At 47.3% G+C, this 12,444-nt stretch overlaps 1 protein-coding gene across 8 annotated transcripts in view; it reads left to right on the top strand.

Moving 5' to 3' along the window:
• Nucleotides 1-12,444, top strand: part of LOC144162409 (aldehyde dehydrogenase family 3 member B1-like) — a 176,119-nt gene that overhangs the window by 88,182 nt on the left and 75,493 nt on the right. For 4 of the 8 annotated variants that reach the window (XM_077692926.1, XM_077692924.1, XM_077692923.1 and 1 more), the window contains exons 3-4: nucleotides 2,009-2,134; nucleotides 9,472-9,600. In XM_077692926.1, coding sequence (XP_077549052.1) covers nucleotides 2,009-2,134; nucleotides 9,472-9,600 — 255 coding nt within the window. Of the gene's footprint in view, nucleotides 1-2,008; nucleotides 2,135-8,014; nucleotides 8,034-8,193; nucleotides 8,423-9,471; nucleotides 9,601-12,444 lie in introns of those variants that run through there. The other 4 variants (XM_077692928.1, XM_077692927.1, XM_077692930.1 and 1 more) reach the window with 3 other exon arrangements.

Raw genomic sequence — 12,444 nt, 5'->3', positions numbered from 1 at the left:
CGGGAAGCGTTTCTTTTTCTTTCACTTCACCCACGATCATCATCATCATCACTGGCTTTCGTGCAGTGCGTTTTCGATGGGACATACGCCATGAGTAAGAAACAGAAAGCTTCGCTTTAAAAATTCTTTATTCGTTGTACTATTTTAACTTGGTGGTTATGTGATGTAATTTTAAGTTTCCACATCCTCTGCTATTTCTAGGCAATTCTTTTTTACCAGTATGTCTAGGCACTCCTTGACGGCGAGTGCTTCGGGCTTGAACCTGGAAGGGAGCAGCTCAGTCACCTCGGCAACCATCTCCGCGCGGTTGGGCGTCTGTCGAATCTCCACAACTCGAGCTACAGCGGGCTGAATGCAAATGCTTCTTTCCACAGCCATATTTTTGTCTGCGACGTCCCTCTCAGGCTTCGCCTCGCTCTTGAGTCCACTGCGGATATCGACGAGCAGCTTTGTGTTGCTGCACTCCGTGTGGAGGGATAGCACAGCATCGAGAGGCGGTTGTCGATGTTCCTGCAAGTTGGGCTGCTCCTGTTCTTCCAAAGAAAGCCGACGAAAATTTAGCATGACTCGCAGAACCTTCTGCAAACCTTGCTTGTCAAGTCCGGTTGCTGCTGAAGCTGGTGCACATAAAGAAAAGTGCTTCGTTGTACTCCAAAAGAACAGCCATTTGCAACGTGGATGCCTGAAGAACTCACGGGCGTCCGAAGCGGGCTGTCTCTAATTCTCCTTAATGAAGAGATGTGGTAGAGCCACGTGCCCTTTCAGTCAGGCTCTGCGGTGCTGTAGAAAGATGCAAGCGCTCAATACTGCTTTCTAGAGGACACAGGAGTGAAAATTCGGGCGACTTCTGGGAGGGCCACGTACTCGTCGTCAGGACGTCTACTCTGAAATCCAGTTCCAAGGAGTATCTGGTATCCGCTGTACTTTGAAGTTTTAATTCGCATCCTTGTTCATTCTGTTATCCCGAATCATGCGCAGAACCCTCGGGGCTTGCTAAGAGCATCAGGTGTCCGGGTGTAGAAGGCGAGGATACCCTCGCCCGTTTAATTTTCCCCGCTTGACGAGGCCTTTCAGGTGCGTCTTGAGGAAGTCTCGCAGTCGCTGGTAGAGGTCTTCGAACAGTTCGTCGCCTGTAATCGAGGGTACGAGGCTCTCCGGCGGTATGCATCTGTTGTAGTCGCTGGCAAGGGTGCACAGTTCCATGTACCGGGCTGCGAACATGTCGTCTGGCATCCCTGTGTACACGGTATTGATGTCGTCCTTCAGAATTGCCCAGGCGTCTTCAGCACTGATACGTTCACTGGCTTCCTGGCTTAGCTCGTACGCAAGTAGCTCGACGGTCATCATGTTGCCTTCTTCTTCAGCCTCGGTCATTGCGGCGTTTTACGATAGGGATCTCCCCTTATTCAGCATGTGCCGACTTGGGATACGTGCTCATTGCGCTCGTCAACATTCGAACTTCAGGGGCACAGGTGGCTGGTTTTTGTTGCTGTAGTTTGAAACGGTTGTCTCGATCCATTTATTTTCAGTCTAATTAGCTTCTCCAAATCGATTTACGCAGATTAAATATCATCAAGCGATCTCTAAAGACCATTTTGTTTGTGCTGTGATTAGGTCCAAGCTTTATTGTTGAGACAAAGAAACACGAGAACTACTCAGCGAAATATAAACAATGTGACCTTCTTCTAAATCAAAACGTAACATTAAAATAACCGCTGTAAATCGAACGCTGTATTTTGTTTCTTACTTACTGCGTCACTGCTGACGTCGCGTAGCACGAAATTTGAATTTTTCAATTTTTTTTGTTTTTTTGTTAAAACATGTTCCGTGGGTCACACTGAGCTGAGAGTGCTACCAAAGGCTAGTTTTCTCAAATAAACCTGGTTGTATTTGATATTCATGACTCCGTTAGGCACGCGAACATGATGCTGAGGTCTGTACAACTGTGCATCCGCTATGCATGATTCTTTTTTTTTTTTTCATGTCGCCACCGTTACCGTTCGAGAAGTACCCGTAGAGGAGACGGGGCTCCGCGAGACAAAGATCGATGTCGGCGTGGCCGAAAATGACGTCAGCCGCAATGGCCACATTCCGCGCCCTCAAAGCGGCGTCCACGACAACGTCGTTCGTTCCGGTGAGTGCGACCGCAAGCGACGGGACTCATTCGCCCAGACAGTGCTACTTTACTCAATTGCGTAATCTAGTAACCACTACAGACCCCCCCCCCCCCCCATCATCATCAGGAGGCATCAGTTATCAGGAACAGAGGTCGATCCTCCCAAAATTTTACGTACCAACTCCTTTATATACCTGCACCAATTAATTCCCTTTTCCCCGAGTTTTCTTATTGCTACTCAATCCTGTAGCCGAGGTTGGCCTCGTCTTGACATTCAGCACCTCTGTTTAATAGGAAACTGCAACTTCTTTCTTTTAAATGCAGAGCATTTCAGTAACTCACGATGTCACCCGCGTTGACGTCCGTAATCGTAGTCCGCACCCCTACCCCTACACTATATAAAAAAAATACTATCCGGCGCCTGGTTTCGATCCCTCAACCCTGCGGGTGGAACGCAATGTACATGGTGCTCTACCCACTGCGCCACAAAGCCGACACAGAATGGGAGGCTACGAACGCGCCTTATATCCTTGACTCATTCAAACTACGTCAAGAAGCTGCTGATACAACGTATTCACTACCACCAACTCCCCAAACACTAAACGTTAACGCAATACACCCACCCCCTATGCGACGCATTTACTCGAGTCCCCCTCGCGGGGAGATGGGCCCAATTTTTATTTACCCTCTCCATATCGGTATTAGGCCCTCGGCTTTAATCGTACGTTCTATTATACTTGTTCCATTACCTGACCTAATCCTACGCGTCCTCCTGTTTCCTATTCCTTATCCTGGTATCCATACAGGCTACTTCATTTACAGTTACAGACTCACCACGAAATGTATCAGACGCATTCCGGCATTCGTTTTAACGGTGAAGCCGTTTAGCAAATCTTTAGAGTTTTTTTATTGCGCCATTTTGCCCCAGTGCATTAAAATTCCCAAAAAATGCCGAGCACACGTGAGCGCGTGCCTCGCGGCGAACGCCCGGCAGTTTAAAAAAGACAAAAAAGTGCCGAGCGCTCGTTTGTGCGTGCCTCGAGGTGACCGCCCAGCGCCCTCGGGCGCACATTTGTCAAGCCAATCATACGAGACTTCCCAAGAATGGCAAAAAAAAAATATCCAGCATTCTCCGTAATCGTGGCAACACTCGCTCCGAGCGATAAAAACTCCAAGTAAGCTCACACTTATAGCAACAATAATGGAACAAAGATTGTTGCGGCAGCTTAAAAAGCATCGTGTACTAATACGAAAAGTTTTACAAATACATGAAAATGTTCCTACCGGCCTAGTTTGCGTCTTTTATAGATATATCACTTCTTTACTGAAATAAATAATAAACAAGAAACATATTTTGCTTTATCTAGTTTTCACTAGATGGCGCTAGCTGTCTAGCAAGCGAGAGTTTTATTTTGCATTTAAAGGGTCCACGAAGACAAAATACAACTTTATTTAACTTTAAAGAGTTAGTCTTCAGTACCTCACTCAGCTCCATTCCGGCCACGAAAGACGTTTTTTAACCGATACAAACGCAAGAAATACTTACGAACTTTCAAATTTCGCGCCACAGCGGCGTTTAATCTGTGCGAGTGACGTCATATGGGCCAGCAATAAAAACAATTTTCAGTGGGTTAGGTGCACGTTAGCATTGAAGTGATTCGATCAAACGGAACTAGTGGCCCCACTAGTCATGTGTCCGGGCGATTGGTTAGTTCGGCCGTCGTCATTCGCCCAAACAAGATTATGTGACGTCATTGAAAAGTTGCCGGAAACTTGCTAGCGAGTCGCCACTGCTCCACAAGTTTTCTTTAATATCTCCGTTATTTTTTTTTTTTTTGAAGTTTGCGATGAAATCGGTATCATTGTTATCAGGACAAAGCAGTCTTTCTAATGAGCAAAACTTGTATTTTGTCTTCATGGCTCCTTTACGTACAGAAATTACATATTTCCAAAATGAACAAACTAGGTCGTTCGGAGCATTTTCATTGATCTGCAAAATTTTTTTGTATCAGTGCACGATTGTTTTTAAGCCCGTGGATCACGAAGTAGTCAGTCCCATATGAATGTTAATTAACAGGTGAGTCCCCCGTAAATCGTCGTCATGGTCGTGAAGGTTGCGCGCAGTTTCGCAACCTCCAGGTATTACTCGTTAGTGTGAGCTTCGTTCATCTTTATTTTTCACATATATCGAAGACTTCTCTGTCTACCCGCGGATTATCCGGGAATGGTGGAATCGCAAGGGTGTACCGCTACTCACGTCTACCACATCGTGTCTTTATACGATTGTGACTGTATATCATTGTATACTGTATATCATACTGTATCATGACTGTATATCATACGGGTGTGACTGTATATCATTGGGCAGTATGCCCAATGATATAAAGTCACACCCGGTTATAGCGAACTATAGTATGCACCGCGGTTAGTTCGATATATCCAATAATTCGATATAACGGAACCCGTCTATAACAAATTTTTTGTTACGAGTTCGCAGTACGCAAGACTCCCCTTGCCATTCTCACGTCGTAGAGAAACAAACGCATAAATTATGCCTGTAACTACACAAAACGATCCACTTATTGCATGCACTAAAGCTACTTTCCGCCTTGACTGCCTATTTCACAAAAATACCGGTGATTTATGTTTTCACTGTCGTTTTGGCGTAGACGACGTTTGCGCCAGTTCAAGTCCGTGTCCTTCAATATCGAAGTAATATTGGCAGAGCACATCGACTGGTGAAAGCGCTTCATTAACCTTCGTTAAAGCACCGAAGAGACTGAGGATGTCCCTTGTGACATATTCAGTCTCTTCGGTGCTTTCAGTAGCACCAGCTGCCATGATATCAGTGACGTTGTCTGTGCCTCATGGGCTCACAGTGACGGCAAAGCCGTTGTTGACTCAGGAAATCCTCAAAGGACACTCCTTTCGGCACAGCATATGGAACGTTGGTGAGCTCTTCGCGCAGTTCGCCAATGATGCTGTCTTGGTCCGGACTCACTGACTGGATGTGCTCCATCGCGAATCCCGTGCGTCGGAAACAGTTACGAAAGGTGTCAGGCGTCACGTCGCTCCATGCGAGGCTCAACATTTCAATCGTGGCCAATCAGCATCTCAATCGCCGCTCCGAGACCCTGCATTTCGGTGGCAATTGTAGGCACGCGGAGTTCGATATATCCGATGTGAACTTCGTTATAACGAATATGCTTCTCATGCATTTTCGTAACAGATTTGCTTCTGTTCGATATATAGCATAATTCGCTTTATCCGGGTTCGTTATAATCAGGTTTGACTGTGCAGTGGATCTTTTCAAACTGCACGTAGTCACTCCACTAGCCATGGTAGTCCATTTTCAAAAACAAAAAACAACAACAAATTCGACCACCTTCGCAATTGAGATGCGAAGACAGGAAACAGTGGAGCTGGTGGTCTTCACTGTATATTTTTAACTTTGCGATTCTTAGGTCTGCCCTTCTTATCGGTAGATCGGACACTGATGCTGTCGAGCGAACACCGTCTCTCTCTCAACTACGAGAACACCTGCACGTCAGAAATTACGTCATCACTATGGGCAGCCAATCCCCGACGCTCGCCTCGTCACCCGAACATCTAAGCCACGAAGCGCACTCCCCACACGTGCTCGTCGGCTCTTCGCCTTAGCGCCACTTCCCCTCACACTTCTAGGCCTAGCATTCTCCTCCTCTCCACTTTGCTGCGCTGAGTTTTGAGCGAAGCCAGGCACGGGTGGAGCTCAAGCTTAAAGGGGCCATGCAAGCAAAACACGTTTGGTTCATTCGAAAAATTGCCTCGTTTAAATTATACTGACCTCACTTTTAACGCAAACTTCGCTCGAATAAGCCACATAATAAAAAAGGAAATGACCATGCGACCCACTAGGTCATTTCCCGCAACAGAACCTATGATGTCAGATTGCCAGTTCTGCGATTGGATGAGGCCGGCAAAAGCAAACGCAAATTAGCAGGGCTTATAAGCTAGCCGAAGGAGCTATTTGCGCTTACATTTAGGGCACGTTTTTGTTATAGCAGTAAGAATGCAATGGTAAACACTGGAAGTTATAAAAGTACACGTAAACATAGAAGTATCGATGCGTACCGATGCGTACTGCGCGCAGTACCAACAGCAGTGCGCATCGGTACTGCTGTTTTAGCTGCACAGCAGTGCGACGCTTTCGGGTTGTCTCAGATGACACTGGCCGATTGGCGTAATCGACGGTGTCTTACGTGACCATATTTGCCGAGCGAACACCATCTCAACAAAACCTAGCCATATCTTGCATAGGTTATGTGTATTTCGTAGGAATAAACCTTTTCTGAATGCTGAAAAAAAAGGCCAAAAACAAAGCAACGGTAGAAAACGGCCCTTCGCGGTATGGTGGCACCATCTAGGTTGACTAATGGTAAACAAGGTTCCCCAGTACATGATGTCATTGCAGATCGAAAACACACGAAAACACACGATTTGGCGGAAGAACCAAAATTTTAGCTTAAATTGATTAATTTCTCAATGAATGAAGCATTGTTTGCTTCCGGACCAGCGCTGGGGGCACTACAATACACAAAATCTTTCGAATAAAACGAACTTGTATTTTGTCTGCATGGCCCCTTTAACCAGCTCCGCTTTTAAAATATGGCGGCATTATTCGTTATTGGTCGTTTTAAGGTAGGTAAACTTGGGTTGTAAGGTTCGGGGTACTCGGTCCCGCATTGACGACGCACTGGTGTGTCGTCAATGAGGACATGATTGATGAGGACATGATTGATGGTGGCTCGGTGACCCCCACCATGTGCCAAGAGCCACACATGGGAATGATTTTCTGGTAGACAGAGCATGATTGTTCTTCAAAATGTAGGCTTTCTCACTCTCTAAGCCTCGATAACAAATCGACATGTTGTGGAGTCATACCCAGCTTTCTCGCTCAAAATTACAACCTCTCGGGAACCTAGAAAAACCACTCTAGGAAAATGATATTTGGCATAAAGCTAGACGTCAACTTGAAGATTAAAACGCTAAAAGAACATTTTAGGTTTCTGAATATTTTTTTTTGTGTGTAATTCGCTGTCAAATCTAACTCCCCATGCATTTTTATGGGATAGTTCCCATGGCTCAGGAGGTCGCGGGTTCGATTCCCGGCCGCGGCGGCCGCTTTTCTGATGGAGGCGAAAAGCAAAAACGCCCGTGTGTACGAGATTTCGGCGCACGTTAAAGATCCCCAGGTGGTCAAAATTAATCCGGAGCCCTCCACTACGGCGCGCCTCATCGCCTGCGTTGCGTCGGCGCGTTAAACCCCTACAATCAATCAATCAATCAATCAACCCATGGCTCAGGAACCCAGACGCGCCACGTGCGCGACTTGAAACTGCGCACAAAGCAAGTATTCACCCCAAATATTAGCTGTGCAAAAGCACTTTTCATTTCGCTAAAAAATTGCAGAGTAATCACTGTTGAAAGGACTGCCATGAGCGGGAAAGCTGCACATGGTCCTGCAACTGCGCAGTTAGATGATGCTGTCGACTGCACAGGTTGAATAGGCGCTAGCACAGCCCATTGATAGTGTGGCTGGTCTCAGGACGGAGAATCTGGAGATGGTCTATTTTATTTTAAACCTTGATAACATCTCGGCATGGTCTGGACCACGCCGGACGTGCGCAGTTAAATAATCTCGTCGACTGCGGCAATGGAACGGGGGTAGCACAGCCTATCGACTGCACTAATAGAGCTCCTCAAGGCCAAAAACAGCGCTTGCAGCGGCAAATACGAAAATCACAATTAGTGGTTTCACGGCCTCCGCGATCGGCTGCCGGCGGACGCCGATCGCGGAGGCCGTGGGTGGTTTATACGAGCACGATTCCCGCGGACGCTGTTGACCAATATCGTTACTTACGCGGAGCGCTCATGGGTATAGATAAGAGGCTTGCTCTGCATGCATATCGTGCTTCGCTTTTTTAACCTTATGCGCTATGATTTTTGTGTGTGTGTGTGCACGCGCTGTTGACGAAGTATAGTACGTTTCCCATGTGAATGATTGCCGGTCCAATGACTTGCGCTTTGCAAGCGGTCACCGGATGCCAATCAGGATCTGCTTGGAGAGGAGCCCTGCGTGCCCATGGCATCCATGAGAAGCGGTGACTTCGATAAGCGCGAACAACTAAAAGTAATGGCGGTGCCGCCAAGCGCATGCGCAGAGAGTTCGTGGAAAATTGCCCGTCGAATCGTCACTAGCACAGTCCAATGCTAGTATGGCTCAGCCCACGACGAAGAAGCTGAATATGTCTGCAGGCGAACTGGGTAAGGCGCATTGGGACCGGAGAATTGAATCATTGTATACACAGAGCTGAAGTGCAGAGACGCTTGTCGGTGCGTGTATACTTCGTCTGTAGATAGGCAGATGCCGGTAATTGCTTCTGTGAATCGGTCCCGCACGCCTCGATTGTCGCCCTCAATGTAGTCGTCCCTTCCGGGGCCAAACCGTAGAGTCGGACCGGTTATTGCTTGTTGCCGCCAAGTGCACCCTTGCTCTGAGGACGAGTGCTGACTGTAGCGATGTGCTGTGCTTTGTCGACCCAAAAATGGAGGCTAAGCTTAATGCAACGTCACCCGAACGGCGTTAAAGAACGGTTGTCGTATTCCACGTCGGCGAGGGGGTGCCCTGTTTGAAGCCGTAAGACCGAACTCGGGTCGTTTTTTGGAAACGGCTTGGGTTTAAAGAAAGGCTTATCCGTGATGGCGGCGGGGCTCGCTTGGGTGATGAGGTTGAAGGTGAGTTTGCCGCGGCCATGGTGCGCTTCTGCCTACGTTGGGATCGAGAGGCGATTTCGATAAAGTCTTGCGGCTTCTTTTGAGTAGTATTCGTGGGACCGTATTCCGTGTGGCCGAGCTCCATTTCGGTGTCTTGGGAGGTGCTGGTCGAGGGTTCAGGCGGAGAGTCGTAACCACAGTGTGATGTGAATGGCATGGCGGGCTCCAGCACTAGGTTTATTGCTCGACGTTAGGCCTGTGTCTGAAATCTCTATCTTCAAAGTTATTTCAGGAAATATTTCACCCAGGGGGTCAAAACGCGCGTGTGAAGAATTTCGTTTCATCTACTTGATCATGCTAGTAACACGGTAATTAGCCCTCGATTCGAGGTATTTCTGCGGAGCTTATATGAGACACATCTCTTCTCAAGAATGTGTCTCGCACTGTTACTTCTGCCTGCGGGGTAGTTGTTTCGCATTTGAAACAGTAATTAGAGAGGAATTATGTCTGTAATTTTGGTAAGATGCGAACATAATGTTGACGTGTGTGTAACTGTAAGTGCATGTTTTGTATTCTATACGTCCTCGTTACTATTCCAGAAGCCCCAGCGGCGGAGACCAGGAACCACGAGACGATGATCCACATCGGCGTCACCGGAAATGACGTCAGCCGAGACGGTCACATCCCGCCCCCCGCAAACGGCGCCCCCGGCAACGTAGTTCGCTCCGGTGAGTGCAACCTCGTACGATCAACAGTGGCGGGGGGTCTCATGTGGCTAAGGCGTTGTGCTGGTGAACCCACGACGCGGCTTCGTTCCGGGCCTCGGCGGCAATTCCTTTGAAGGAGGCGGAAAGCAAAAACGCTCTTTTGTCGAAATCTTGGAACACTTGCAAGGGTCCCCAGATTGTACAAATTAATTCATAGCCTTCCACTATGGCGTTCTTAACAGCCTAAGAGTATCCTTGGTGTGTTTAACTCCCAAATTTTAATTTTAACCCCTAGCGATTAGGTTCAACTTCCGTGGTAGGGCCACTGTATTCGATTAACGAATCTAGTAAAAACTACAAGCATTAACCTCATTACCATCGTCATCATGATCATCGTGAGGATTCAGTTGTCAGGACCATATTGAGAAGAGTGCGAAAAAGCTTTATTTTGTAGCCCGTGCCCAAAGTACTGACTGGCTTCTTGGTAAAATCACAGGAATTTATCTAGTCCCGGCGTGTTTTTTTTAAGTTATTAATGTAGTCCAATAGAGCTCTACAAGCTCCTTAGGAGGTGTGGCCCATGCCTTCCAGCTATAAGGGCACTCTGAGGCGTTAGAACAGTCCTGTTTGCTGCAACTCAGGTTAGTCGACAAGGATGAATTCAGTGTTACGGTATAGAAAGAAACGAGTGTCATAGGTAGGATCATTAGATAGCTTCACATCCCCTAGCGGGCCAGGACTTCTTGTATTTGGGAGTACTGGTCACGCAGGGCGGCCTCCCAGCGCTCTTCGCTGGTGATGATAAGGAGGATGGGAAAAGAATGGGTGGTATCGGGGCCTGGATAGTGGGGTGCTATCAGAGCGCCCACATGATGAGGGTAGCGATACGTAAGGTGCCGAACAGTGCGGGCATGTATCTGTGTAGATGTCCGAAAAGATGGCGGACATGGCAAGGTAGAATGGAAAGCTTGGCTAGTTGGTAAATATGCATGAAACCTTCGAAAAGCGCAACACTGCAAACGCGCGACAAACAGAACAACAGGACGAGCGCTTACACTCAACTGAAGTTTAATCAGGAAAGCGAAGAACATATAACGTCCCAGTGACTAGACCCCGCAAGCGTCATAAAAACACGCGGGCGTCATAAGCACGCGCACCGATTGATTAGGGAGATAGGTTAAGCGTTTCAGATAAGTCAGAGAGCTGACAATTGTGTCAGTCAGGCTTCTATCTCGTTAAACGCGAGAGAGATTGCCTGTATCGGCAGCTAGTCACTCGCACGCTTTGTAGTAGTTGTGTTTGTTTTTATTGGGATTGACCCTGTCGGCTTTTATGACGCTTGCATGTCCATGGTCACTGGGTGGTTATGTGTTCTTCGTTTTTCCTGATTAAACTTCAGTTGAAAGTAAGCGTTGGTTTAGTTGTTCTACTCTTCGCACGGCACGTTATCATTGTTGCGCTTTTTGAAAGTTCCGTCATGATGGCAAGGGTGGAGGAGGAGTGAATCTGGAGCTGGCGACAGATGACCGCAAAGTTATCACATCACCGCGCTGATACTGCATCAAGCGGAAAGAACTCCCGTCACTGGCGTTCTTAGCTATTATTCTTAGGTCTGGAATACCCATGGGATCACATTCCATGTGCTTGCCAATTCCTTTCTAAAGAACAATTAACATCGAATCCTGTTCCTCGGAATGAACGCCATCTCGAACTAACTGAATCGCCTTATTCTAAAAGGAAGCCTTTTTAAAATGTGTTGCGGTAGCGACAGTATACCTTGTTCTGACAACGCGTGCGGCTACTGTTGATGAAGTTCCGAAAACTATGCGGCTGATACGGCTGTCTAGAAATGGTCCATACTGCGTCCGAACTGTCCACTGGAGTTACAGGGAAGAACATAGTGCGCATGCCCAACATCCAGCGCCTTGAATGTGCGAAGCTGTGTTTCACTGAAACTTATACGCGGAAACGTTCAAAGTCACATTGGCGGGAAGCGCAAACTGACACGGGGACAAGAGAACACAACAAAAATATAGACGAGACGAAGCGCTTCGTGTCGTCTATATTTTTGTTGTGTTCTCTTGTCCCCGAGTCAATTTGCGCTTCCCGCCAATGCTAAGTATTGCCAACTAACCCGAGCTTCTGCTCTTGCAAGTTTCAAGTCGCGCAGCACAAGTGTTCGCATCAAGACAACTTGAGGCCGAAACTTAATTCCTAAACCGTGACCGCTAAAATCATGAGGCATTCCACTCTGGGGGTGGTTGACCAGCGGAGCTTTTCTAGCAGACGACATTCATGTGACACAGAATTTGACTAAAAGGTATGAGGAAATGGCGTACTCTTGAGCGTTGGCGGAAGTCATCCCTGTATAAGAAAGACCCATACATACACTTAAAAACTTTTACCTTGGCTGTGTACTGATCCTGAAAACGATGCGGGTTGATAAATAATCTACGCAAATGCATATCCAAGTAAATATAGACGTAACACCTTGCGGTCGAAGTCATTTCCTGGTATTGAAAATGGTGCGTCTTATTAGTTAATTCACTCAAGGGGCATGTCGAAGTGATGAGACGTATTAGCTTGAGGTCCAAATCAGTGATTTGAACGTCGCGCTACTTCGGTGGTGACCGCATGCTGATAGCGCACACATGTGGACTTCCGTTTCAGCGCCTTGCGCTTTAGAAACCCTGGCGCTTTGAAGACACGCGCAGCCTCGGCAGATTTTGTTCCCAGACATAAAAAATACACGGAACCCTTGCCATATAAGCTCCGCTGAAAACAGATGGAATCTTGTGTAGATTTTACCTTGGTGACGAAGTTAGGTGACTTTCTTAAACTCGGGACCGTTCGGTTAAAGGTGAC

Source organism: Haemaphysalis longicornis, unplaced genomic scaffold (assembly GCF_048455015.1).
Source record: "Haemaphysalis longicornis isolate Haplotype H1 unplaced genomic scaffold, Haemaphysalis longicornis Haplotype H1 scaffold_12, whole genome shotgun sequence".
NCBI classification, from domain to species: Eukaryota; Metazoa; Arthropoda; class Arachnida; order Ixodida; family Ixodidae; genus Haemaphysalis; species Haemaphysalis longicornis.
The sequence above is the reverse complement of the archived record's forward strand: the minus strand, read 5'-3'. Positions and strand labels throughout refer to the sequence as shown.